Source organism: Hirundo rustica, chromosome 18 (genome assembly GCF_015227805.2).
Source record: "Hirundo rustica isolate bHirRus1 chromosome 18, bHirRus1.pri.v3, whole genome shotgun sequence".
NCBI classification, from domain to species: Eukaryota; Metazoa; Chordata; class Aves; order Passeriformes; family Hirundinidae; genus Hirundo; species Hirundo rustica.
In genome coordinates this window covers 9,257,762-9,285,533 of record NC_053467.1, presented here as the reverse complement: position 1 = coordinate 9,285,533, position 27,772 = coordinate 9,257,762, and the positions used below count along the sequence as shown (strand labels likewise).

The window sequence follows — 27,772 nt, the reverse complement described above, 5'->3', positions numbered from 1 at the left end:
CCGTTCCAGGAGAGCTGATAAAGCACACACGAGCACTTTGCTGTCTATTAACATTTCTGAGCCCCTTCCATCACCTGCACAGAATAGTGATTGAAGAGAGGGTGGGGGAAAAAGAGGTAAATGAGGATATTTATGACCAACTTGCCATGATTTTTTTTTTTTTTCCACCACCCCTTCCTCACCGTGCACAAATGAGGCATCGCTTTCTCTGCCACCTTCCCATTGGAGTAACAGGGACAGCAGGGCTGCAAGATTCCCCATCCCAGGAAATGTGCAGGGCCAGGCTGAACAGGGCTGGGAGCAGCCTGGTCTAAAGGAAGGCATCCCTGCACATGGCCCTTGAATGCAACATTTAAATCCCCCTGATTTTTTTTAGTCAAATTCAGATTTTTCGATGGGAAATTGAGCGCTGCTGTGTCTGCTGGGGAAGCACCTGTGATGCCATGGCAGAACAATGAGTGTGGCTCTCTTGTCATGTCAGTGATGACTCCTCAAAGTCCTGTTCAGGGCCACATTCCTCCTTTTTGCCCCTCTGCTCACTGCTTCTGCTAAACAATGGTGATTCTGGGTTTTGTTAGCACACGGTGCCCAGGAGAGGCTGGATCTGAACTGGTTCAAATACCATCCCAAGGAGCCCAGAGGGACACAGGCTGCTCATTCTCCCAGGAAAGGACCCTGTTGTATGGCTCAGGGGCATCTGGCACCGTGGCACGTCGATATTTGGCACTATGAGCAGCAAAAACATTAATAACCCAAATAATTCATGACTGCTTGTTGTGCCTCGAAAGGGCTTTTACTGCTCAGCTCGTGGGCTTGGCAGGACATTTGCTTTCCGTGTCCGGTGGTGGCCATTCCCAGGCCTGGAAAATGTGTAATTGGGCAGCAACAACAAATTCACCCAAAGTCTCTCCATGCTCTAACCCTGGGAGTGTTTGTGAAGTGACTTCTAGACACTCCACCATGCAAGCAATTAGCTCTACACAACAACTTGTGAGTGTCCATCACCCTGATGGGACAAACCGGGCCATGGGACAAACCCCTCCCTGAGGTTTTACTAAAATCATCACCAGACCCAGTGTCTCTGGCAGCCCGGAGCTTTATCTGCCAAACAGGCTCAGATTTAAGGACTTCCCTTCCAATCTGAGGTGGCTCAGATCCACCTACAGTGCCCTCCTCCCTCCCACCCTGCTCCCACATCGCCCTTCTCAGGCACGCGGGGTGCAGCGGGAGGAACGTGGGGAGGTGACGGGAGCATCGCTGCCAGCAGGGCCTGGAGGAGATTCCATCCCATTTTCTCATGGAAACAGGAAGGTTTTTTCCAGGCATGCTCAGGAAAGCCCTTCTCCTGCGTGCACAGAGGGGTGTCCTGGCTCTGGATGCTCCTGGAGGAGAACACAACTTGGGGCTGATGGTGTCTTGGCCTGACTGCAGAGGAAGGGAAATATATGATGTGTTACCAGCCTGAACTGATGTGATTCGATTCTGCAATTTAATCTGGTTTGTTTTCTGGCTGGCTCCTATGGCTGTGTAAAAATGGCTCCTTGAAAACCCAACTAAGGATGAAGTGCACTCCCTGCAAATCTCAGCGAGGGAAGGAAATCCAAATGTTTTGAGTTTAACTATTAAACATAGTTTCCAGCCAGTGTGCTCAGAATTTGAAATTAAACAAATGAAAGAAACATGTTTCAATGGTTTTATGTAGGCAATAATGTCATTAACAGGAAATAAAGAAATTGGGCTTTGCAGCTGCAGCATGAAGTTTAACCCTTTCCCGTGCAGCTCGGTGCTTGCTGGGCTGCCACAGCCCACTCCCACCCTGCCTGCTATTGGGCATCCCAAAAAAACTTCCTGGACCCGAATATCCTGATCCACACAGCCCTTGGAGCGGGATGGTAATGGAAAAAGCAGGAGGAGAGACAACGCTACGCAGAGAACAGACTTTCCTGACTAGTGGAAAACTTTCAGATCATAAAGTCAAATAAAAGTTTTCACTTCCAGGAGTAAAAAAAAAAAACAACAAACCAAACCCAAGCCCTTCGTGCACGGTTATTTTTAGGTGTGCTGTCAAAGCTGAGTACCCTAAAATTATACCTGCTTTGGTTTGTTTCTGCCTGTCCATTCAATTCTCAGAATTAAGGACAGTGAAGGGTGTGAGATTCCAGCCCCCGTGGTGCTGTCAGGAGCTGGGCGATGCCTCTCAAAAGCTGGACCAGTCCTGAGGCCACAAAAGAAACATTTATTTTCTTAAGGATGCCTGTATTTGCAGGTGTGAAATGCAGGCTGGAGAGAGGAGACTTTGCATGGAGAAAGCCTCACCCCCACATGCTCAGGTCAGCCCTCCTGAGCACCTCTGTCCAAAGCAGCACCAAATTATTGGTGCCATTTCATCTAAAGTCACATCTTCCAGCTCCCCCTTCTCCCACTTTATCCACATTTCTTTTTAGTAGGTTGTATCTTCCTCTGCCAAAGCCCTAGTGATTGTATGAAAAGGTGTTTTCTTCCACTGTGGGAACCTCCACCATAATCCTTAAATAATTAATAGTGGCAGCTTTGTTTTCCCTTTTCATTAAAAGGATGGGAAACTTGGGGAGTGTGAGGTCAGTCTCTCTCCTGGCCAGACCCAAAAAAAGCTGCTTGGACATACTTTTCATTAATGGTTTGGGTTTTTTTTTTTTTTCTTTTTTCTTTTTTCTTTTTACTAGAAACCTTCCTGCTGGAGGAGAGACCATCAAAACACTGTTTTAATCTTTTCTCCTTTTCCTTTCTCATCCTTTCACAGAAGCCTGGAAATCACCCAGTAACCTTGCTCCCCGTAAGAAACTGGGGGTACTGAGAGCCTCATGCTGCTGAAACTCAGGAGAAACTGAAGTGTTACCAGACCCTTTCTGCATCCCCAGTCCCAAACCAACTTCTGGGCTTTTCCCTCTTTTCTCCGTCTGAAATTAGAACACTTTTTTTTGTTGTTGTTGTTGTTTTGTTTTGGTTTTGTTTTAATATTTGAAAACAAACCTAACTCAAATCTCCTGCTATCCTGAGAGCATATCCCAGGCTCTTTCACATCACAACTGAGAGTTTCCCCCTCCTTTTTTTTCAGCAGCATTCACAAGTGTCTGGATAATCATTTCCCCAGCCCTCCCCTTCCTCCAAGAGCCCTTCCAGGGAACAAAACCCAGCCCCAGGAGGATCCTCCGGCACTGAGGCAGTTCCTACCTTGCTGTTCTTCCCCTCCACACGTCTAATCAAAGCCCTTCTAATCAAACATGCAGATCAGCTCATTAATGGTGATGCAGTGGGAGCCCCTGCCAGGGGACGGTGATGGCGGCAGGAAGCACTGAGGGGAGCAGGAGGCTGCTGTCACCTCCTAAACCCCAGCTGCTGCTTCCTGAGATAAGTTTCGTTTGTAATGGGAACATTTCCACCTGGGGGAAGCCCTAAAAACTCCTAGAAAGCAGCAAAAGCTGAAATCCAGCTGTGGGTAACGCAGAGTCAGGCTGGCCCCAGGACAACCACGCTGCTGTGGTGTTTCTCACCTCCAGAAAACACAGGTTCCGAGGGATTTGTCAGAGGTACATTTGGGGTCTGTTCACCTCCGTGCATGCAATGGAAATAAGAGCTGCCACACAAGCCCCTTGCAAGCTGGAGGGAGAACGCTTATCTCAATCATGGATGAAGGGGTTTGCTTGGAAATGGAAAATAAAACTTGGGGAATCATGGAAGTACCACTTTGATTATGATCCCCATCCCATTCCTGGCTGCTTCAGCTGACCAAGAGCACTGCCATGATGTCTCCCTCTCACTGAAGGCCATTGGGATGATGATCAGCTCCCAGGAAAATGGGGCACCCCCTGCTCCATGCTGGCCTGGGGCATGGCACAGGAGGGGCAGCAGCTCCAGTGGAACAAACTGGCCACAGGGGCAGGGATTTCTGAGCACATCTTGTGCAGGTCCAGGTCTGCAAGGGCTTGCCTTGGGCACCTGTGGTGTGCTTTAGTGCTGGGTTCCAGTTATCCACCCTGTCTGATAACGGACTCAATGGAAGAAGTACTGAAATAGCTGATTATTCAACCAGCCATAACTTTAGACAATAAATTTAGATAAATTCCGTAGATTTAAGCAACACAACATTGTCCTTTCATTACACAGGCACATGCCCAACCCAAGAGCGGAGAGAACAGCTCACATTAAATTGATTTCAGTTTGTGGAGAACGTAATATCGGAGCAGGCTCAAGACAGAGCTATTTAATACATTTAAAAGGATGTGGTTTCCACAAGCTCAGGCACGCTGACATCTGCTCTTGCAGTGAACACGGAAAATGAGGCTCTCCTGTGATACACCTGACACCAGCCAGCACTGGGAATGTGGATCTGTCACTGGTGGCTCCAAGCGAGATGACAAAAACCCTGGGTCAGAGACCTGGGGTCGGTCACCAAGCCCTGGCCTTCAGCCTGAATAAACCCACCCCAGCTGGGATGGCTCTGCATCTCCAGACTGGAGCAGAGGGAGCTTGGAGCTGCCCAGGAGGACCACCCCAGCCCTGGCAGTGTCCAAGACCAGGTTGGACAGGGTTTGGAGCCCTCTGGGAGAGTGGAAGGTGTCCCTACCCACGGCAGGGGGTGGAACTGCATGAGCTTTAAGGTCTCTACCCATCCAAACCTTTCCATGGTTCTGTGACCGCTGGACCAGCTGCAATCACAGCTGAGACTCTGCTAAACACCCTGGAGTCAAACCCGGCCCTTTGTCCTGGGGTGCACTAAAATAATAACCTGCCTAATACTGCTATTACACCCATGCAAATCAGGAGGAAAGGATTACACCACTACAGAACCTGCTGCACACCAGAAAAGAAAAAAAAAAAAAAAATCCAAGTAGTTTTTCTTCTCTTGATGATTTTACAGAGGCTGGGGAGGTTCTCCCTGAGCACTGAAGTTGCACAGAGCCTGGCACCAGCTGAAGTGGCAGCAGCCTCTCTGCAGAGGGGAGCAGGGATGTGTTTTTTGGCAGCAGGGCCAGCCCGTTTCCTTGGGCCACCCCCTTCATTGTGAATGCTTCAGGCATTAGCTCAGGGAACTCACCCGGCTAAAAATAGCCCTTCCCGCACAAAAAATAGACAAAGAAAAGGGCTGTTTACACCCCGGATCAATTGCTGGGCTCATTCACCGTGTGGCCCCTGGAATGGCTGCGCTGGGATCAGGCACGAGGAGCTGCAGCAGCAAACCCAGCCCATGGGCACATCCCCGGGCATGGGGGGCACTGACCCCGTTGGGCTGCACACCACAGCATCCACAGATGAGCTTCATTCCTGGGATTATCAGCAGCTGGAGATGGGAAAACTGTGGGTGTTTGTGTCGTTTTCATCTTAGTCTCTGTGTTTTCAGTCAGTAAATATATATTTTTTTAGGTTTGCCTCACCTGGCTGCCCTCCCAGCTGGGTCAGGATTGTTCCTCTATGTGCTGTTCCCAAATTCTTGGGTTTAAATGCCACAGAAAGACAAAGGGCCAGCTCCAAACGCCCAAAGAGAAACAGAGGATCAGCCAAATAGACTGATAAAACTCAGGGAGAATGATCCATCCTCACCTGCCTCAGCAGACAAGTTTAAATATGGATAAAGACAGTTGGAGTAATATAGGTGCATTTTTTCCCCTTGTTGTTTTCTGTTTTGACTTCTTTGGGATCATTCAAAGGGAGGTTCAGGCTTTGATCTTCTCTATTGGCAATATTTTCTTCATCTAGGTTTTTATAGTTTGAGAAGAGATGTTACATGCTTGCTAGAGAGTCTATCAATATGATGTGGGCCTGAACAAAAAAACTGGTGTCAGGTTCTCCATTTGGAGTGTTACCTCAAGCTTTGAAGTTTGTAATGATTCAAAAGCATCTAGAGCTGCTACAAATGTTAATAAAATTAAAGCCATCTGAAAGTGAGGCTTGCATGTGCCTTTGAAAGTAGGTCTGTGATCAGTTATTACCCTCAATTACCTTGTTGTCCACTCTTTTAGCTCGAGGTTAAACTCTTAACACTTTGCTTTGAAGTGGTTATCCTTTTATCTATGACCGGACTGAGGAATTTAAGGGCAATAATCAATGAGAGCTTCATAAGAATAAAGGGGAGACAAGGCAAGGAGGAGAGGTGTGAATGTGCCCTTAACGGGGGGCTGGGGGTTCGGGGGGGCTGGGGGGACACCGGGCAACGACAGGAGCCTCGGGAAGAAAAAGAAAAGGAGGGGGGAAGAAAAGAAATAAATAAAGGAAAAATGAGGCGAAAAAACGGGGGGAATGAAAGGGAGAAAAAAAAAAAAAATAAAAGAGAGAGGAGCCCCAGCAATTTCCAAATCACTGCTAAAAATAAAGCAAAAGCACCGACCCGGGGTGGGGCTGGGCGTGGGGAGCACGGCGAGGTGAAGCCTCATCAAAGGCACGGTGAGATACGATGAAAGAATTGGCTTAATCACCCTTTGATGTTGGCCAGGGCAGCTCGCCCTGCACGGACGGGACACGGGGTGGGTGCCATGACCACCACCCCAAAACGAGGGGTCCCCAAGCGCTGGCACTGCAGGACACGGGCGATTCCTTCTCTGGGAGGGTCCCATCACACCAGGATGTCCCAGAGGGAATCCTTCCTCCCTGCCCTTCCCTGGCAGCTGCTGTCACCCAAGGGTTCCTCGGCCACCGCTCCCTGCTGCCAACAGCCACCACAAAGCCACCCTGGAGTCCCTTCTTGGAGGGGACAAGCCCGGGGAAGGAGGCTCAGAGAATCCACCTGGCTGTGTCCTGGTGGTGGTGACATCCTTGTCACACCCTCACGGGCTCCGAGGTGTGACCCGGGCCTCTCCCCACAGGGCCGCGGCCAAGCTGCGCTTTCACCGTCCGCGGAAAATCACAGTAACGCTCCCAGCCGATTCTTTTTCCTTTAATTTTTTTTAATCCGAGGTGCCTAAAGCGAGGTGTTGAAACGCATGTTGAGTGCACCTCGTTTGGCAGGGGACCAAGCCCACATGGCCTGGGTTTGTGAAGTCCTGAGCACAACCTCGGTGTGTGCTCAGCATCTCCCAAAAAACTCGCTCCGCCGCGCTTTGATCCCGCGCCAGCCTTCGGAGCTGCGTGTCTAATTTAAGGTGCTTGGGTTGGAAAATGTTGACAATTATTGTTACTCTAAAATTAAATCAGTGCTTAATTATCAAAATTGATGGTAACTTAGAGTGGCGTTTTCAAGAGAGCCTCAGGGAGCCAGAAGGAGATTTTCAAAGGCGGTTTAATGTCTCAGGGCCACGTCTCCCTCTTCCTACCTGCACTTTCTTACTGACTGCCCCTGCTTCAGCACCTTTTCAAGGCCACCCGAGTTGTGCTGAGCTCTCTGCCGAGATGCTACAAGGTGGACCTGAAACCACGAGCACAGAGCAAAACCTCCAGCCCTCCAAATGCACTTGGCTAATGCACAGCGAAAAATCAATTGGCTTTGGGTGCCTAATTCTCCTATAATCCTTTAGATAATCCCAGCTTTAGGCTTTCAGATACCGATAAAAAACCGAACAAACCCCACAATACAAGAAATTCGTGCAAATAGAATAGAGAACCAACATATATTTCGTATAACTTTTGGATACTCTGAACTTGATACGAAGTAGGTTGAGGGCAATAGCAATAAACCATTGCTCAAGAGAGAGTAAAGGCACAAGACCGTGAAGCCCGAGGCTGAGAACAGAGTTTCGTAATTAAGTAGCCTCCAGACAACAATTGTCATAGGCAGGCATTGCTCAAGGACCCAGCCATTATTGCTTTCATTATAATTTTTCAGGAGAGGATCTTTTTCTGGCCTGGCTCCACCTTCATTCAAAGCCCGCAGTGGCCCCAGCCGCTAATGAGAAAGCGTTGATTGAGAAACGCTAACGAAGCCTGCACAGACGCGGCGTGAGGGGCGGCTGGGGAGCAGGCACGTGGCACTGGGGGTCCAAAGCAGGGCTGGAGAGAGAGGTGACACCAGGCAGGGACATCAAACACATCTGGGATGAAGAAATGGAGGGAGGGAGGTCACGGCCGGTGGCCGGTGTGCCCTGAGGTGCTCGTTCTGCCACTGCCTAGGCTGGGGGGTCACTGGCTGGTTCAGCGGGGTCCTGCCGGTCTTGTCCATCGAATCGGTGGAAAATGTGCTGGCAGGAAAGGTTTTCCAAAGAAAACGGAGCCAACTCAAAGAAAAACCTGATAAAGGCTATATTGCAACTAAATAATCTTTTTTAACTCAGTAAAACACAGGAGGTGTAGTTTTCGCTCTGTGCATTTCCCTGACCCAGATGGCATCTCCCACGGCAGCCTGGCCAAGGAGAGCATGGGGGAGTGGAGGAGCACACAGTGGCTGGGCCATGGCAGTGTCACCCATCCATGTCACACCACCATGTCCACTACAGATCGCTGCTGCATCCCAGAATTCCCACATTCTGGCCTTCGGCTGAAACTGGCCCTGGAACTTCAGCTTTGCTATAGAGGGGAGGAAAAAAGCTCCTAGAAACTCCTCTCTGCTTATAGAAAAGTCTGATTTCGCATCAAAACTCAACTTTGGCTGAAAAGATCCAGTTGACTGTCACTCCCCCAGCTGGGGCTGAGTGAACCCCACTGGAATGGCAGGATTAACTCCCATCCCCTGACGTTACCCTGGGCATGACCGTGCCTGTCTGCACTTAACTGCTGACCTATCTTAAACATCCCACTAATTAATACGCTGAACCAAGGTCGTGTTCCAACACGGTCTCATTTTCCAGGGAAGGGAAGAGCCAAGAAGGATTAAGAACAAATGGGAACGGCCCGAGATGCTTCCTCACACCCCGAGCCACGGCGGGTCGTTGCTTCTCCACCTCCGAGCCCTCCATGCACAAACCCAGGGGACCAGGAGGGGCCCCTGTGCCAGCTAATTCCTGGCTAAACAGTGATCCCAAACTGTGGCAGCAAAGCCAGGGCTCAGCCACTCAATCCTGCTCCAGCTGCTCTGATCTTTGGCCAGATATCAGCACCTGCATGCTCAGGGAAGAGGGAGGTGATCCAAGGAGGTAACAAAGGAATAAAGTTCTCTTTGTTGCTGTAAAAATGCTGCTGCTGGACAGGCTTCCTGGGCTGGGTCAGGGCACAGCCCAGCTCCTGGGGAGCCTCCTCAGCTCTGGAAACCCCAGCCCTGGGCAGCACAGGCTCATCCCATGGAGGGCTGGGCCCCATCCCCGAGGAGGGGCTGGCTGCAGTGACACCCCCCTCTTGCATGATGGTTATTACTCAACCTTTTTTTCTTTTCATCTCGTTCTATGGAGGAACAGACACAGTAGAGAAAATCTCTTGTCTCTACATGACCCCAATCCCTCTGAAAGCAGCAGGGTGGCCAAGCACCCTCTGCTGTGACCTCTGCTCCTGATGCACACAGGGGGATTTCCATCTCCCAGGGGTGACCCAGGCAAAGGCTGCACCCCACGGTGCCCGCAGCCCCAGAGCTGCTGCTGTGCTCACAGGTGGACAAACCCCAGCTCAGAACCTCCCCAGACCCAGGCAAACCTTGCAGGGAGGGGATCGGCTTGCTTAATCCTTGAGAGAAGGAAAGAGCAGCACTACCAAAAGCCCACTTACTCAGAGGAGCAGTGCCTGGAGCCACAGGACTCCTCACAGCCCCGGCCCCATCACACCCACAGGAAGGGAGGTCAGTGTAGCAGCATGGGCTGATGAAGATGAATCAGGTTCTTTTAAGGCTTTAATTCATTTTCTCCCCTGCCCATGATAAAAGGTCCTCTGCAGGATCGCCCCTTGACCGTCTCCCCCAGGCACACCTCCTTCAGCCATCCCTCACGCCAGATCTTCCCTTTTTCTCCCTCCAGCAGGTTTAGGAGAGAAGGCAGATAACAGGAGAGCAACTCCTTTCCTCATGTTTTACCCTTTCCTGTAACGTCCTGCCCCAAAACCCCTCCAGGACGCACTGGGGCAGACTGGTCCTAGCAGGAACTTCTCCTCGCTCTGATCCCCAACCCAACACCGCTGCTCACCCCAAATCTCACACCTCAGGTGGGAAAGAGCAGGGGACGATGCCAGACTCCTGCAAGATATCCCCCTGTCGCAGAGAGGAGCAGGGCTGGGTGCAGCCCCCCGGGATCCCCCCGGAGCAGCAGGGGGGAGGAGAGGCACCCGGCCCTTCGCGAGGCTGCCGCGAGCTTTTGTGGCTCCGGAGAGTTGGCAAATCCCCGGATAAAAAGGAAAATATGTTCATAATAAATAAGGCTGAAGTAACACGTTGCGAAATGTTTACTCCCTCGGAAAGGCGGCTGTTTGCTTTCAGTGGAGCTGCATCTGATCCTCTGCCAAGCGCCTGGAAAAGAGACTTTGCTGTGGTCAGCCAGGGAAAACCAGGTGCCCAGGAAGTGCAGGGGCCGTGTGTGCACAAGCACACGTGAGCAGGGAGGAGATGGGCACGGTCCCGGGGGTCCCCAGCTCCTGAGAGCCCCACGAATGCTTCCCTGAGCAGAGCCAGCCTGGAGCTGAAACTTTAATTTTAATGCAGCTAATCAGATGTCAGCGCAGAGACTGAAGGAAGGAGAATAGAGGGGAGAAAAAAAGAAAGAGGTGTTGATAAAATACTTGTTAGAAAGAAAATTGGATTAGTGGTGCCATTCTGGCCATGAAGTCCTTTGAGCCAGAGAAAAGAAATAACAATCTTGTTCCTTTTTTACCCCCATCCCTCTGCAGCCCACTGAAGGCCTCACAGCCAAAACATCAGTCCTTCTAATCTTATTTTCTTTTTTCTAGCGTGTATTTTATTAACCCCTTTTCTCATTTAACTGCTATGAATAGCTCAGTGGGTAACATCCTTCTTAGAAAGTGAAAACCTCCTTGGAGATGCGGTGCAAGGAGAGAAATGCAGACAAACTTCCAGCTCCCGCACTCAGAAGAAAAGCCCCCTCTGTAATCCTGTCTGCTGTATCCCAACATTGTACCCCAAGGTAACTGCCAGCTCCAGGTCCTCTCTTTGGAGCAGAAACAATCAGGGAATTTATCTGGACACGCCAGGAGATTGCCCCAGCCCTATAAACTCCATGGACGTGGAGCAGAGATTAGAAAATAAATAAACGCCCATGCTGCTTCTTGGGAAAGTGTCTGTGTGTGTGTGCATCCAGCCTGAAGTCAAGTCAGGCAGCTGAATTACCTTCTCACAGCTCTCCCCTAAACCACCTTTCCTTTACAGCTTCCCTTGCCAGCTCTCAGTCAGCACAGTGAAATTCCCAGTACGGATGGGGATGCTCGTGGGAGTGAGCCCAGCACTGCTGTGCCTGGGCTGGGGGCTCTGGGCCAGGCAGGTCCTGCTGCTGGCACTGGGGCTCCAGTGGCTTTATCCCACCAGCCCAAAGCAAGGCTGGGTTTCTCCTCTCACACCCACGGCAGGACTTTGTGCCCCAAGTAAGACATGGGATGTCTGGAAGCTCAGGAGCGGCCTTCCCTCTGCGCAGCAGTGATCTCGATGTGGCCAAAAGGGGAGAAAAACCATAATTAAAACATCAGATCCAAGGGAGACAGTCCTGCCCTGAGCTGCTGTAAGTGGGAACAGAGATTTGGCCTCTCCATAAAGAAAATACCAGCCCCAGCGAGCTTGGCTGCTGCCTCCTTCCCTGGGAGCAGCAAACCTTCCTGGGAGAGGAGCGGGATCCAGCCCCGCGCGATATTGGTGTGTTATTTTCCTTGACAGCTGTGGTGCATAGTGGTAAGTGCATGTTTAATTCATTCACAATTTATGGTGTAATGAGAACAATGAATGTGTCTGAGGGAATAATTGCTTCACGGCGGGGATGCTGGAGAGTTCAAGTTGGTTGGCACCTGGACTTTGAATCGGGGCTGGCGGGGATTGGCTCCGGCGGCCCCACAATAGCCCCCATAACAAAGCTGTGGGGACGGGGAGGGGGTTCAAAGTCACCCCGGCCGAGCTGCAGCAGCCTCTCGATGGCAGTGGCCCCGTCAGACCCGCCTGGCCCCAGTTACCGGGCACCCAGTGGGGTTTGTGCGTGTGGGAGCTGCTTTTCCAACCCGTGTTTACAAGGGAATTCTGCTGCGCCGCAAATCCGTGTCCCCGGAAAAGCAGCGCTTCCCCCACCTCCCCCTCTAGGACTTTTCACTGCTGGGTCCTGGCTGCGCCTGCCAAACCCTCCTTTTGTTGGGGGTGTGGAGAGGGGGTTGACCCTTTCCAGTGTCCTCAGCAGCCACATGGAGTTTCAGAGGCCTCAGAGGTCAAGAGCATCCATATGGAGGGCCCAGGAGCTCCGTGCGTCTCCCAGCTGTCCCCACGGCAGCTGTGCTTGCAGCCCCCGAACAAAGCTCATTAGGGGGCTCGATAGGATGCTCAGGGGGTGCTCTGAGCTGTCCTGGAAGAGCCCTGGAATCACAGCACTCCCAGGAGAAGGCACCACGTATGAACAGCTCCCATCCATCAGATTGGGAGCAGGGAGATCCCCTTATCCATCACGGGCTCTCTCCCACACCATTGAGTGGGGCAAGATTGTGAGCCAACAACAAAGAGATGCCGACAAATCATCCCTCAAGCCCTGTCCATGCCGGAGGGTCTGCAGCAGCCCCCTCCACAGCTCCCAGCTCTGGGCACCCAGCGGAAATGCCAATCTGATTTTTCAAACTGATGTGCCAAAGCACGAGCCACAAATCTTCCATGCCTCAAATCCACCCCAAGGAGATCAGCAGTCAAGATGGGGCTCTTGGACCCAGCACCAGCTCCAGGGGGAACAGGCTGTGAGGAGCTGGGAGGCTCAGATGCTGTTGTTAATTATTACACCATTATATTGGGGAGCTGTGCTAGACACCATCAGCACTCGAGCTTTTCCATACATGGACCGTGCAGGATGGAGCTGGGTCCCTGTTCTCCTTCTCCAGATGGGAATGCCATGTGCTGGGGACGGGTTTGCCTTGGACAGCTTTCAGAGATGCTGAGCTGAGAGCCCTGCTACACATTAACTCCCATGCAGGGCTCGACAAGATGTTTTGAACACGTATTTAACACTTGGGGCTAAATGGAGGCTGCTTTTAGCTGGGACAACATCTGGGTGCGAGCAGATGCGGGCCAAGCTGGTGAGCAAATCACTGCAAGGGCTTTTCTTTAGGGACTGAAGCAATTTTTCCACGGGGTTAAGTGGCATAGGTGCATAAATTGGAAGGATACCTAATTAAGATTTAAAAGATCAAGGTTTTAGGCTGCTGTGTCCCCCCAAAAACATCCCACCTATCCACAGAACGGAAGCAGCCACAGCTGGGAATGGAAGACAGAGCTTAGGAGCAGACAGAGACATGAATTTGTAGTCCTGACAGAGAACCTTGTTTCATGCCATCTACTCCGAGGTTAAACACGATGTTCTGTCAAGCCGCACGCGGAGGAAAGCGCGGCTCGGCAGCGCTGAACGCGGCTCCGCAGGCCGGGAGCGCATCGAGAGCGGAGCCTGCCACTTCCATCTGCGCTCAGGAGCACGCAGGAGGCAGCGCTGCTGCGAACACATCACTCCTCTGTCCCCCCTGCGATGCTCGGCCCCGTCACTGCTCTGCCTGGCAGGGAAAGTAACAGACCCGAGCGCTTAAAGAGGGACCAACCACGCCTTCACCTCTCCACGGGCAAAAAGAGGTTAAACCCAGAGGTGTCTGCAGATGCAAAGTGTGAATTTGGCTGGGGTTCGCACCTTCTCCCTCCTGCTCCATCCCCTCCCGAAGCTCAGCTGTGAGCTGAGCCCCCACAAAGTCCCATCCCAATCTCCAGCACAGCCCAGATGACAGGTCAGGATACAAACAAACCCACCCATAATTGCACATCGTTAATTACCGAGGGTGTTTGGGTTACTTGGAGAACATTAGGTTGCGAAGACGCTCAATCAAAGAGCCCTTGGGGCATTCAAATCAAGGCAAAGCATCAAAACCCAAGCGCTGTTTTGAAAACACAGCTTCAAATGCGCGCTGGGGGGAGGAAAGGCTTTTCCCCCTGCCCGCCCGGCACAGAACACCCCGGGAAGGCTCCCAAACCGAGGGCAAAGGCTGTGACCTCGGGGTACAACATCTGCAGGAGCCTCCGGGGACTCCCAGCGCTGCTCCGAGGTGATTCCAGCAAGGCTCGAACCACAGGAGCTGTTTCCTCCGCTGGATTTCCCCCGTTGTTCTCCCAAGCCCAAACTTCTGTGCCCAAGCAGGGCAGCTCTGAGTTTGCCCCTGCACAGAACTGGTTTCCACCAGCCTGAGAACAATTAGGAGAAGAATCAGCTTAGGGAGAAACTTCTGTTAAAACAAACAAAAAAACCCCACCAATTGTGACTGATAACTGCAACCTCTGGAAATGTTTTTAGCTACAGAGGCCTGTGTATAATGTATAGCTCTGCTTTTATAATGATGGAACAGTATTGCAGGTGAGGTGTGCAGAGAGGGAGTGAAAACAGCAAAAAGCGACATCAAGAAGTGATAACCACAAATTAGAAAGAGAAGGTAATTAATAACACCAAATTCAGGGAAGAATTCCTGACCACAGTCAGGAACAGTATAAAAGAGGAGTTCAGGAATATTTGGGTAGTAGTTATTTTTCTAATAGAGATGGTATTTTTCAGCCAAACCCACTGGATCTGAAGCAGAAAATTAATTCAGGGAAGTTTTAAGAACAGTGTCCCTAGGCCACTTCTGAGTCCCTTTTAGTCTTCACATCACTAAACAGAAGTTTCTAAGCATCCATGCAGCTATTTCACAGCTTTGCACTCATATGGGTACGTGTACATTTACCTGGAAATGGCTAAGAAAAATAAAGATCCAGAGAGATTGGCTCATATCCATGAGAAAGCTTCTGGGAGTTGCACAAATTTAAAAATACTATTTCAGTTTACGCTTGGCATTTCTCACTCTTGCTCACAGCCCTGTACCTTACACTGACCGTGCTCCTGAAAACAACCCCGTGGGCCAAACCCAGCATCTTCTGCCAACACAGCACAGAGGGATCACTTCCCGTCCCAATCTCCTACAGGATTACCACAACAGCATTTCTTTCCCAAAGTGACACCAAAAAACCCCCACATTCACATCACAAAGCTCAAGCCCAGCAAAGCCTTCTGCTCTTCCTCTGCGAGGATGAAAGAGCAGTGACCGGGGAGGGAGGGCTCCCTGTGGGGCACCTGGGGCTCACCTGCCCCCTGAGGTGACACCTGCTGAGGTGGCACCACACCGAGTCACCCACGGGCTGGATCCTGCACAAGGCCCAGCATCACAGGACAGCTGAACACAGCCACAACAGCTCCTGAGAGCAAAGCTCCTGCGCCTCCCCTAAAATGTTTCCACTGCCTGGAGAGAAAGGATCAGCCCCCACTAGAAATATGTGAGAGGAGATCATTTACAGCCCTTGCTGGATCCACCAGAGAGGTTAAATAAGCTGATTCCACCAGCACACCCCAATGGAAAACCAAAAACCAAGCCCACTCCACACAGAAAGCTGCTCCTACCTCACCAACGTGCCAGGGATGAGAACTTCACATCCTCCGTGGAACAGACGTTTGCACCAGCCTTTCTACAGTCACCCAACAGCCACGCTGGAGCTGCTGACACCAAGGGCTGTACAGGCAGCTCACAGGGTGCTGGAGGATTTCTCAGGAAGGAAAATGATGGAGACACAGCTGGACTCGACGATCTTAAAGTTCTTCTCCAGCCTAAATGATTCTGTTTGTGCTGGGAGACATTTGGGAGCATGAAGCAGTTCAGGTATGAGCTGCACTAAAGGCAGGAGTCAACCATCCATCCTGGCTGTGGGGCTGAAACCCCACAAGGTCCCTATTTATCAGCACATCCAAGGATGGGGATAGGCCTGAAGTGAAGGGCAGGCTCAAGGTTAAGTGCTTGCAGATGGGTTTTGTTGAATTAGGCTGAAGGTTCAGGTGGGAAGTGCCCCTCTGGGAAGCAGCTGGTTTGTCCTGCAGCTTTTTGCCCATGATCTCTGGCCCTGCTGGTGCTGGGGCAGGGTGCGGGGTGGGAGCTAGACCCCGGTGCAGGTGCCTGGTTCCATTTTACCATGCCCAGTATTTATATTTCAAACTGCAGCAAAGCAGCCCAGTGGTGCAGGAAGAACCCCACCAAAGGCCTGAACAAAGGCACTGGAGCAGCACAGGGCCACCAAGCTGTGCTGGAGCAAACCTCAGATTGTGGGGGTGCTTCCAGGATCTCCTGAGCAGAGCAGCAGAGTTCTCACTCAGAGTTTTCACTGCAGATTCAGATCTGCACTGAAATTAGTCAGTGACCTCATCCAACAAGGAGGAACAAACAAGAAGATGACAAGCAAGTGTTGCTAAGTCTCAGAAGACGTAACATCATTCCTGAGCACAATTAAACACAGCCTTGCAAACATCCAGGCTCTGACTGATCATGAAACCCATATGGGGTCATTTGCCTTCTTAGGTCTGCTTCTTCCACCACCCTCACGTGCTCAGTGAGAGTCTGACTGTATGAAAACTGACTCTGTAGAATTTAGGTGAGAGATTTAGATGGGCTCTGAACTTAAAGGAATCAGTCAGGCTGAGAAATCCCTTTCTAAAAACACTTGCTCTGGGAGAAGAGTGTTCAGCTGTGGTGATGAGACTGACTGCCACATCTTCAGTGCCTTGTGTCACACCTGAGCCTGTGCCAACGAAATCCCACTGAACAAGTCCTGCACCCTCCAGCGCTTCCCAGCACTCCTCAGTGAAGAGCCAAGGGTGGTCTTACACCCTTGGTTTCTGCCCAGGATCACTTCCACCAAGAGATTTCTTATGGATTCTAGAGCTAGAGTTTTAATGAATTCCTTGAATCCTTTATTTGGGCAAACCTGGACAAAGTTAACTGCAGTATAAGCTTGAGACAACAGGAGAATTAGGACTCACAACCTTCTTTTGAAAAGATGGTCAGCTCTGCCTGGTATTAAACCTTGATACGAGGTTTCCACGGGAGAGGAACAAGATTCCTAAAGTACAGATCTGTTGAACAGACTTTATAAAGGTCTGTATTGTTATAACTTCACTGCCCAGCTGAGATAAAGGTGTTCCTTTACTTTGCTCTTTCTACCAGCACACATTTCCTTGTTTTCAGCCCCGAGTACTGAGTCTGAACTGTGTGCTGCAGTATTTAAAGCCCATCTCCATTCCCACTAAGCTGTATATCCATGGAGCATTTGAAACAAACAGGCTTTTGGGACCCAGCTCTGCAGATAAAATTGTTTTAGAGAGGTGCCCAAAGCAGGTCTCAGCTCTAAATCCTCCTTGTGTGAAGGTGAGCTCCGTGTCCACCTTCCCAAGAGTCTGCTGAAAATACCACCCTGAATATTGGACATATCTGGGTTGAAAGGAAAATTGGGGTTTCCCATTAGAAGATGAAGCACTACCAGGAAAGAAAACATTTCTTCTCCCAAGGATGCCTGAAAGGAAGAAAAGCTCTGTAGCCATAAATTCATGGGATGAACTATCCCACAGTTCATGGGATAAAAGGACAAAAAGAGATTGGGACTGGGGATGGCAGAACAAGGGCACGACACAGTCTCCACTCTTTTTGTTCCCTGGTTCTCTGTCAGTGAAGGAGAGACCAATTGTGGCAGCCAATGGTAAATAAATGATATTTTATCCAGGGGTTTGTCTTATTTACATTATGACAAATGCCAGATAACACCACAGAGCTGCTCAATCACTGTGTAAAAGTGCTACAAACTGCTCCCGCATACAGCACACTCCCTCCTCTCACACAAGACACATTTTTGCAGAATCAGACCCTCATTCAGTTCTTTCAATGCTTTTTCACAATTTTTTTTCAAATTTAGGGAGGAAAAGTTTTATTCAATTATCATCTCTTTCCTTTTTTTTTTTTTTTTTTTTTTTTTGTGGTTTGAATTGACCAACTGCATATCTTTCCCTGGCTTTATCAAAGAAGCCACCAGTACCAGAGCACATCTAATTTTAAGAGGGCTTTAGTAGGCAGACTTAAAACTGATCATGCATTTTAGTTTCAGTAACTTGCAATTTCTGCACGCTTTGATAGTGCACTTTAAAGAACAAGTCTTTAATGACAAAGGCTTAAAGGAAATGACCTTTCTGAAGAAAATATCAAAGCTTGGAAAAGACAGCTCCTTGGAAAAAAAAGGCTGAATTAAAATGACCTTGTGTTCTGAAACTTCTTCATACAATATCTGACGTCTTACTTTTCCTTTGTACCCTCCAAATAGGACCAAGTATAATTTAGCAGTGTGGTGCCTCCAGTCCTTCCTGTGATTTGGGGAGGACTTGCAGTGCATTAAGAGAATTAAAAAAAAAAATTCAATCAGATCCTACAGAGATTCTCTATCAAGACCCCTCGGCATCAGGATCAAAGCTGTGCTTGTTTTCCAGAAAATTCAATAAATGTTTTCTTCTAACCACTATAATTTTTTTTTTTTTTTTCTTCTGTGAGGCAAACCCATTTCTCAGTTTGAAACCACCACAGTCAGGAGGGATTTGGGCAAGCACCAGGAGTACCTGCTGTCCCCAGCACAATTAAAGCTCTGTTGCAGACGCAAGCAGAAGGAGGGACCTTGTATCCTTTTCTTCCAGCTGGGCCAAAAACGGAGCATTTTTGTGCCATGTAACACAAGAACTGTGAGTGGCACTGAAATAAAGTGTCACCTTGATAAGGGTCACCTCCCTTGGTACTGGTGAAAAATGTCACAGTGACTTTTTGCGGGGGGGCTTAGAGAGGGTGAAGCAATCTTCTCTCACGGAGCAAAATCGGTGAATTAAATAAATATAAAACAGAAAGAAGGTTGTAACCACACTAAGGCTGGGTTGGCCAGAGCTTGTTCAGGGACAAAGAGGCCAACTCCTGGCAGCTGGCAATTCCTTAGCAAGTGAGGGAAAGAGAGGCAGAGAGCAAGAAATAACTATGGAAATCTTTCTAATCCTTCAGTTTGGACTGGGATTCCTACCTGTTAGAAAAATGATCACAGTAATGTAAACAACTAAAAGAGAATTCCACCCAAACTCACATTTAATTTCTTACAAGGTTCTTAAGCAGCTTCAAAGTGGTCCTCAAGCTGTGGTTGATGCTGGAGAGAGTTTCACACCAGTTTTGAAACCCCCCGATTGACCAACATCTGCTTTTCCGAAACTGCTTGATGATCATCAGTGACATCAGCAACCCAATTCCACCAAAAAGAAGGAAATTCAGGAATTCAAGTAGCGAGAAGAGCGTCTGTGTGTTTCTTTATGGATGTACACCCCTTCGTGCTGTCAGAAGCACTAAACCCACTCGGATTTAACAATTAAACACAAGCGGAGAAGCAGAATCAGAGATGCCTCATTTCCCTAAGGCATGAGAAGAGTTGTCACTGTCCCCACCTCTGCTGTTTGGACACGGGGCCATGCCCAGTGGGTCCATCCAGTGCCCACAGCCTGTTCCTCCTGCAGAGCCCAGCCACCACTGCCCTGCACCTTTCAGGGTAAAAACATTTTACTGCCCACAATTAGCTCAGTGCATCCCAACAATTCCTGCTCCTCCATCTCCCGTTCCCCCAGGCGAGGCTTTGTGGCACCTGCCACAGCACCTCCTCCTTTATCAGAGGAGCCTTATCTGTAATTAGAAGAATCACTTGTTGATTCAAGGAAGGTGGAAAACCTGCCCAGGCCCTGACTGGGCTGACAACCAAAGCAGCCAGAGCCGGAGCCGGGGTTTGGCACGGAGCGTGCCGGCGCTGCCAGGAGGAGGGGTGGATGGAGCCAGCCTGCCAAAGCCTCTCCTCCTTGATCTCGGTGCCAGGAGCAGATAAGAGCCCAGCTGGTGAGCTGGGGCTTGGCGGCACAGCCGCCTCCACCACGGCACTCCAGGGAGCGGGAGCCGTCAACTTTCGCCCAAGATGCGGCGCGGGAGTGCTGGTGACACCGTGGTGAGGCAGGAGAGGCGGCCATCCCCACCAGCAGGGTTGCACTGGTGCTGCCAGGGCCACAGCTGGACTCGGAGCAGGAATTTCTGGCCTCTTCTCAAGCACTGTGCCTTGATCCCAACACCACTGGCAGGATGGTGCCCAGGAAAACCAAAGCCATTCGCGTGCTCGGCAGATCTAAATGAACACATTCCAAATGTTCCAGTGGATGGCTGTGGAGATCCCAGCACTGCCCCATGGCTCTGAGGGCTGACCAGGTCCTTCAGCTTCCCATTGCCCCTCAAACCTCATCCCAGAAAACCCTCTGGAATCTGCTCAGACTTGCCGGGATTGTCGCAGAGAGCCGCACACGCCCACGTGGCGCCAAGGCCGTATCACTCATGACTTTTCCAACAACACCCATGGCTGTGTTATCAGCCCATGAGGAAGGAATTCCCTGTGCCCAGAGTACCCAACCCCACCGACAGCCAGAGCTGCCTGCAGTGCCACCATGGTGCTCTTATCCTTGTGCCAAATAATCCCTTGAAACACAGCACACATTCCCACAAAGCCACACAAAACTGCCCTGGCTACTGAGGTGAGTGAGATGCTCAAGCAGGACAATAATGTCAAAACAAAAAGATAAGAAAATAATAATATTTTAATGTTATGTAAACACATGGACACAGAACAATGTCAAAATATGTTAAAATATCTTGGACGATAACAATAATAATAATAATAATAGAAAATGAGGTTTTATTCATGTTTAAAAGTGAAAAAAAATGGTATTGAGAAGGAGTAAAAAATATTAGTAGAGCAAAGTCTACTTGCTCGGTAAGCGAGCTCAGCATGGCGTCAAACTGTGTATCAAAAGCATAAATCTGTAATAAAATAATGATAAAAAAATAATGGAAGGAAGATACAACAAAATCCATACTGGCATGAGCTATGAATATGTTTTCATGAAGTTCATTTTTTTTGTGCTAACAAAAGAACCACTAATCTTTGCATTATAATTTACAAGAGCCAAATCTTCAAACCTATTCAAAGCAGTCCATTTGGCAATCACAGAGATCCCACCGATCCATCAGTTACCTGAAAAGGAAGAGATTTTTGTCAGTTACACCTCGTTATTTTTATTATAAAAAACACAAAAGGCTGAAAGCAGGGCTGGGTCCAGTGGGCAGCGGGTCTGGAGCTTTCTATTTATCTAACAAAGCTACCTGTGCTGGACTTATTACCAAGGATCTATGACATTTTCAGTTTCCAGTTAGCTTTAGCTAATTCCTGCTAACAAACAATTTAGGATTAGTATTTTCACAGAGCTCTCACACTGCTATAACTTTCTCACAGTTGTTTAAATATCTCACAAATGCTGACGCTATTTTTATGAGCACACATTCTTAGAAATGTGCAGAAACCCTCACATGAGATAGGAAACACCACCAATGTCTATAAAAACAGGAAAGATGGAGTGGCTTTCCTAGGAAGACTCCTTGTACTCACCTCTCCATGTGAATCACTTACTCTAAAGGCACAGCCAGGCTTTTTATGGCTGCAGCACTTGCCATAATTTATATTGGAGGGCGTAAACGTCTCAAAAAAAAAAAAAAAAAAAAAAAAAAAGTAAGAAAGAAAAAAGAAAAAAAGAGGAGCAGCTCAGGCTCATGGAGATCCGGTCCTTTGAAGATGTGATCTGTAATAATCTGCCTTGCATCATTGTTTTCTATCTTTAAAGGAGGTGGCATCACCGCAGAGCCGCAGCTGTGCAGGAGCCGCCGCCTCATCCTCAACGCGCAGGCAAAGCCCAGACTTGCAAAGCACCTGCAGCTTCTCTAATCTTGCTCTAGCAGTACTGACTAAGCACCGGGGAAAACGTCTCAGACGCTTGTTTACTGAAAAAAAGGAGCTTTTCAAACTGCACCCATGTTGGAGGGTTTGAATTAAGCCGTAAGACTTGAAGAACTGGGACCCGCAGGTGTGAAATGGTACGAGTTGATTAAAGATAATCCCGTACTTTTTGGCGTGGTAGGCGTTCAGGTCTTCCTGGAGGACTCTTTTCTGCAGAAAACTTACCTGTAAAACACATCCCACATGAAAACAGGGTACAAAATTCCAACTAATATATTTGCGCTCATTTCGTAACAGGAAATTTTCTGGTCTCTCCTGCCTAAATAAAATGCAGTAACACTTGAGCTGCGTAGAAGAACGAATATTTAATAGAAGACTGTTCTCTTGGCTTCCCTGGCTCTGCTCTGGCTGTGCATTCTCTACTCCTTCAGGAGCAGAGTTGAACCCGCTGTTACACCCAGCTGGCGGCACCATCTGGGTTGTGCAAGGGCTTGGGAGCTCCCGTTCTCCTGGTAGCTCCCATGGGATTCCTGTGCTCTGATCCCTGCACTTTTTGCTCTTGTGATGAAGGCACTCACCTGTTCCCCAAGTGTATGAGAATTAATGCTCATTAACACACTGCATCCCCCGTTGGCCATCTCACCAGGAGCAGACAATCAGGCAGCAAATCCTTTATATTTAGCAACACGTTTAGAAAACTTCACCCAAGCCTCGAGTATTTTCTTTTCCTGCTGTTTATTTTTATCCCCGCGCGGTGCTTTTACCCAGCCTATCCTCTTCATCCTCCTCCAACAATAAATAATCCTGACAGGTGCAGGGATTCCAGTGCCCTTCTTGTCTGATGTTTTCGAACAGGAATTTCAACAATTTTCAAAGAGCAGGACACCTGTGCTTCAGAGAGAGCCCAGCTCCCCGAGCGGTCTCCGACGCCAGCGCGTGTGGAAACGCAGCCAGCAGCGATGGATTTCTGGGAGAGCACCCAGGTTTTCATGTGTGCAGTTACTTTTACTCCTTTGAAATGCTGCTGCTGTTTACAGAAGCTCTGCAGGTGGATATCAGATTCTAGGTTTTTTTATTTTTTTCAACTCATTAAAAGGTGTGGAATTCTTGTATTAGCTCAGAGTGATGCTTCCTACCAGGCAGTGCTGAGAGTCCTTTTAGGAGTCTTTAAAAATAGCTTTTTACTATGAACTGGAAATAGATCTCCCTAGTAGACCCTTAACTCTTTATTTCCCACAACTATTTAAATGAGAAAGAGCATCACTTCCATTAGGGATCCCTTGAGGTGGAAGCAGAATGTTTACAATCAGAGTGCTGAAGTTGTGTCACTCCTTGCACATAGAAATGTTGAGTTTCCACTGTGAAAATTTCCTGCTTCCATTGAAGGTGGCCTCTGCCAGAGGAAGTGTCTCATGCAGAGCAAAAATATGCTATGGAATAACTCTTATGCATTGCAAAGAGAAAAAAAGGGAAAAAAACCCAAATACATGAAATTACTAATTATCTCCATGTAGAAGGTTGTGTAAAAAGGAGAAATGAGATGTTGTAGATCAAGAATTTCTTGAAAAATGGTCCTGAAAATTGGCATAAGGATGTGATGATAATGGGCCTAAACTTGTACTCCATGTCTCAGGTTTCTGCTCTTCCCAGAGCTCAGGGCAGCTCTGAGCCACCAGCCTGGCACTGTCCTTGTGCCAGCTCTTCCCTTCAGCCAGGACAGATCCCAGATCCCAGATCCCAGATCCCAGATCCCAGTCCTTCCCAGCTCGGTTACATGCACAGTCCTGCAAACACTGGTGGCGTTTTCCTTGGATTCCCATTATTCCACAGCTATGATCACCCTTCTTTATGGCTATTAATCCTTTCTCACTGGAGTTCAGGCAATGATGATATTTTGTTTTATTCCAGCTCCCAATACACTGAATAGAAAAGCCCCAAATAACTTCTGTGGGAACCATGTGTGAGAAACACACCCAATTAATCAGCAGTTCCCTATTTCCAATGACATTTAGATATTCCTATTAGGAAATTTAATAGTCTAGTTCATAGAAATCGTTCTGATTCTGCATTAATCTAGAAGAACTGGTGGTTAGCAGTATTCGAGACAAAACATTACAGGGCCTCTTTATATAGGAAAATGTAAAAATATCACAGTGATCATTTAGACAAATATCTTCAAAAATATCCAATTTGCTTTATTACATAGGCTGGAAAGAAAATAAAATTATTTCTAATCCTCTTCTTTGCCCTTTATAGGCAGCCTTTAAATTATTCCTTCAGGAGAAACAGTGTAAGGAAGATGAAAGGCAACAGTGAGCTGCATCTGAAGGGCTGAGGAAAAACCCCTAATACTGAATAAAGCACAGCTTTTCCTGGAAGAAAAGTCTGGGATCAAAAAATACAATATGGTAGCTCTCAAACTGGAGGAGAAAAGTTTTGTGAAATAGGACACTGAGTGAGAAGCATGTGAGTGCTGCCATAATTTGGTTTTGTTATTCAGTATTTTTGACCAAATTTCAGATGGTCATAACTGTGTAGAAAAGATGGCTTTTATCCAGCCCAAAATGCTGAAGAATAAGAATTTACCTGAGATTTCAAAGATGAAATGGTGTCTTCAAGTTCCTTTTTGGAAGATGCTGGCATCAGCCCTTTGAGTATTTTTTCATATTCTTCCCGTATAGTAATCAACTGCAACAGAACAGAGAGAATTTTATATAGAGACGGCTGCTCTAAGATGCTGTGATTATTTTTTTTTTTTGCTTCTTTTGCTCAAATTGGAGGTCAAATAAACACAGGATTAATTGTGCTATCAAAAGGGAGAGGGAAGGAGAGAGAAGAAAGATCAGAGATGACCTGTAAAGAACAAAAGAGGTAAAAGAGACAAAGAAAGGCAAAAGAAAACATAAGAATAAAAGTATACATGGAAAGGGGAAAAAAAAAAAAGGAGCAATATTCATTCTTAAATCCATCTGAACTGAGTGTTTATACAGACTGACCTTGCAAATGGATGGCCAGAAGTTTTCCGTTTGTTTTTGGTGGGATCTGAACCAGGTCGTTGGGTGACATTTGTCCCTTGCTCCTTTAGACAAGGTGAATTACTGCTTTCCACGATACATTTCACAAAATTTCTCAACTTCTGGGTGCTTTTGTGGACTTTTTATTATTATTCCTCATCCTGCAACAATTTTTCATTGCACTTTGTGTCTTCCTCAGCTCCATGGAGACTACAGAACTTTCAATGAGTAGATTTGAGCATCTCAGACCCCAAAACGAGGAGTTTGAATAGGGGGAAATTTTCATCTGCAGCTTTATTTAACAGATGCTGAGTAAACAGGAGATACAGAGCAGAGTTACATGAAGAGAGATCAGATGGAAGGGCTGTGCTTCTTATCTCTCCAGAGTGGTTGGATCTGATGAGTTTTGACCTGGGGTAATTTGGGGAGTGTGGTTCAGGTCAGCCCGTCACGTTCCTACTTGGTTGAATCAGGGCCTCACATCTGTACTTAACTCCCAAAAGGATTAACTGCTTGATTCCAATTAAGCAAGGACTTTGGTGCTTTTCTGGATTAGCAGCTGAATATGTAAATAAAGGATCAAAGGGCTTCGATATCAGATTAACTCATAAAATATCTCGAAACTTTCAAATGGAATCTTTTTTTTTTGTTGTTCTCCCCAACACCATTTGGTGCTGGCTTTTCATTCCCAAATGGCAGAAATCCACCACTGCAACCACAAATCCAACCCTCAGCCTCACACCTGAAGAAGCCAAAATCCCAGCTCCCAGAGCTCCCAGAGCTCCCACACGTGAGAACCCGAGGCCAAGTTCATCCCGGCACCATCCCATGGGAAAAGCAGCTCACGCCAGAAGCCGCATTATGCAGCATGCAATTATCAATACAAAAGGAATAAAACAATCTGATGAAACGTTAGGAAAATTCTTCCTCTGAGTCACCCCGACAGGCAGGAGGAATCGCCAAATCTCTATGCAAATGGGCAATTAGAGGCTTTCCTTGGGAACTACAAGGAAGTGATGCCATTATGCAAATCTGAAGGGGGGAAAAAAAAAAAAAGATAGGTGAGACAGGAAACCTCGTTTGAACTCCGCTTGTGTATAAGCCAGCGATCAAAATTTATGTTTTTGAGAGCTACACCAATAAATTCATGCTACTATTTCTATCAAGGCTTCCAAAGTTATGCACAAGTGGTCTGCCAGGATAAATATTTTCTGAGCCAACAGCTCATTTGGGTGGGGACCTTGATAGAGCAGAAACATATATTTCAGTTGATTCAACATGTTCCATTTATTCTTGGTGAGACGAGACCAGAAACAGGCAGCCAGAGCAGCAAAATGCTTTTATTTCCTAAACTTTGATTAATAACGATCTATTTAATGGGTAAGAGGCTCTGGATGATCACCTGACCAATATGCAGGTGCAACAGAAGTTTTAATGCAGCTCTGTGAGGGAAATAGTCATTTTCTAATTGTGCAAGAGTTTCCTTGCAACCAGGTCACTGGTTTTAACAGTTTAATCTACATTGTCCTCTAAGTAAGTGCTTTCACAATGCTGGGAACATTTGTTATTAGCTTTGCAGAGCAGCAGAGGATCAGTCCCTTTTGACAAAGGTGTTTCTCAGAAAGCCAGGAAGAAATAATGTATTTTGCTTTAAAGTATGGAGATATCTTACCGGGTCAGGTGAGAATGGAGAGAAAAATGAGAAACAAGCCCTGGTAGCTGCAGCTTGGCTTGGGGCTGATCCCTGACTCTGTTTCAGAAACAAGACATGCAATTTTTTTTGCGGCGAAACCTGTTCTTTTGGGTACAATTCCAACTTGTTTGAGCAGACAAAACATGCTACTTCTCAGCTCTGCTCACTGGTAATTGCTTCACAATAAGATGAAAATAAGATGAAAATAAGTGCCCAGCTGTTTCCTGCCGTGTTATGGTAAACAACCTGCTGGTACTTTTGGCTGAAGTCACTATCAAGGTTTATTGACCCAAGAGATTAAAATAGCGCATGGCAAAAATCTAAATCACTCCTTACAACCGAAAAATAACATCCAGTGGCCCAATGGGTACTCATTTTAATGGCAGAAGGTTTTTATTTTTTAACACTTATTTTTCACCAATGAAAGCTATGTCTGCAGGGATAGGGGGTTTTGCGCCTTAAAGGCTTTTTTGTTCTTTTATAGCCTCAAGCTGCCTCCCTAGGATCCACAAATACTGAGTCTCCTCTTGCACTCTTGAGGGATGTTTAAAATTGCAATTCTTCATCCCTCAGGAGGGCTTTAGTCAGCTGGATAAGGATGGCTCTATTTCATTTACTTGTGTTCGTTTTTCTTCAGTCCTGAGAAAGCTTTATTTTTTCCCTTGAAAATTCATTTCGGTGAGCTGATTTAATCCATGAACCCCCAGGAAGGTTTTATAGCTTTTAATATTAGGCTGCCACACTGGTCTTTGTTTATTCAGGTTGGTGGCTAATATATGAGGTTTGGAGTTCGACCATCAATCATCCTTGGTGTCAGCAGAAAGCTGAAGCTGCCACACGTAGCTCATGTGTGATTGGTCATGTGGTAAATGTAAAAAAAGAAGAGCTAAATAGTGACACAATTATGTAAAGTGATGCAAAAAGCAGGGGACTTGGAATTTCACAGACTACACTGAAATTGTGTCAGGTATTGACCATTCTCAAAGAGGGAAAAGCTGGGTTTGATGCCCAGAAGACAAATATCCAAACCTGAGCTTCCCAAACCAACCAACCCAGTGCTTATCAGCAGAATCACAGAATTATTTAGGCCGGAAAAAGCCTTTAAGATCAAGTCCAACCATGAACCAGCCCTGCCAGGGTCCCCCAGCACCACGTCCACACACCTCTGCAATCCCTCCAGGGATGGTGGCAACCACTTCCCTGGGCTCTACTGCGAAATCAGCTTCAATTTTGCTACTCCCAGGAGTCTTCTGCTGGCACAGCTCAGTCCTGCAGGCACTCATCCTCTCTGCAAACCTCAGAAGGATGTTTGGAGGCTGGATTAGGGGCGGGTGGGAG

At 47.9% G+C, this 27,772-nt stretch overlaps 1 protein-coding gene and 2 long non-coding RNA genes across 5 annotated transcripts in view; all 3 read right to left on the bottom strand.

Moving 5' to 3' along the window:
• Window positions 1-1,080: 1,080 nt before the first annotated feature.
• Window positions 1,081-3,348, bottom strand: LOC120761044 (uncharacterized). The gene is made up of 3 exons (XR_005703541.1): window positions 3,211-3,348; window positions 2,092-2,215; window positions 1,081-1,425 (listed from the first exon to the last, which is right to left on the bottom strand). It is a non-coding gene; the product is annotated as an uncharacterized LOC120761044 (long non-coding RNA).
• A 4,204-nt stretch (window positions 3,349-7,552) lies between these two features.
• Window positions 7,553-15,755, bottom strand: LOC120761033 (uncharacterized). The gene is made up of 2 exons (XR_005703537.2): window positions 15,471-15,755; window positions 7,553-8,469 (listed from the first exon to the last, which is right to left on the bottom strand). It is a non-coding gene; the product is annotated as an uncharacterized LOC120761033 (long non-coding RNA).
• A 4,915-nt stretch (window positions 15,756-20,670) lies between these two features.
• CEP112 (centrosomal protein 112) overlaps window positions 20,671-27,772 on the bottom strand; it is a 157,420-nt gene continuing 150,318 nt past the window's right edge. For 2 of the 3 annotated variants that reach the window (XM_040081787.2, XM_040081788.2), the window contains 2 exons: window positions 24,314-24,415; window positions 20,671-20,971 (listed from right to left, as the gene is read on the bottom strand). In XM_040081787.2, the coding sequence (XP_039937721.1) occupies window positions 20,942-20,971; window positions 24,314-24,415 (132 nt within the window). In that variant the 3' untranslated portion in view covers window positions 20,671-20,941. Of the gene's footprint in view, window positions 20,972-21,893; window positions 21,953-24,313; window positions 24,416-27,772 lie in introns of all 3 variants that reach the window. The other variant, XM_040081786.2, reaches the window with a different exon arrangement.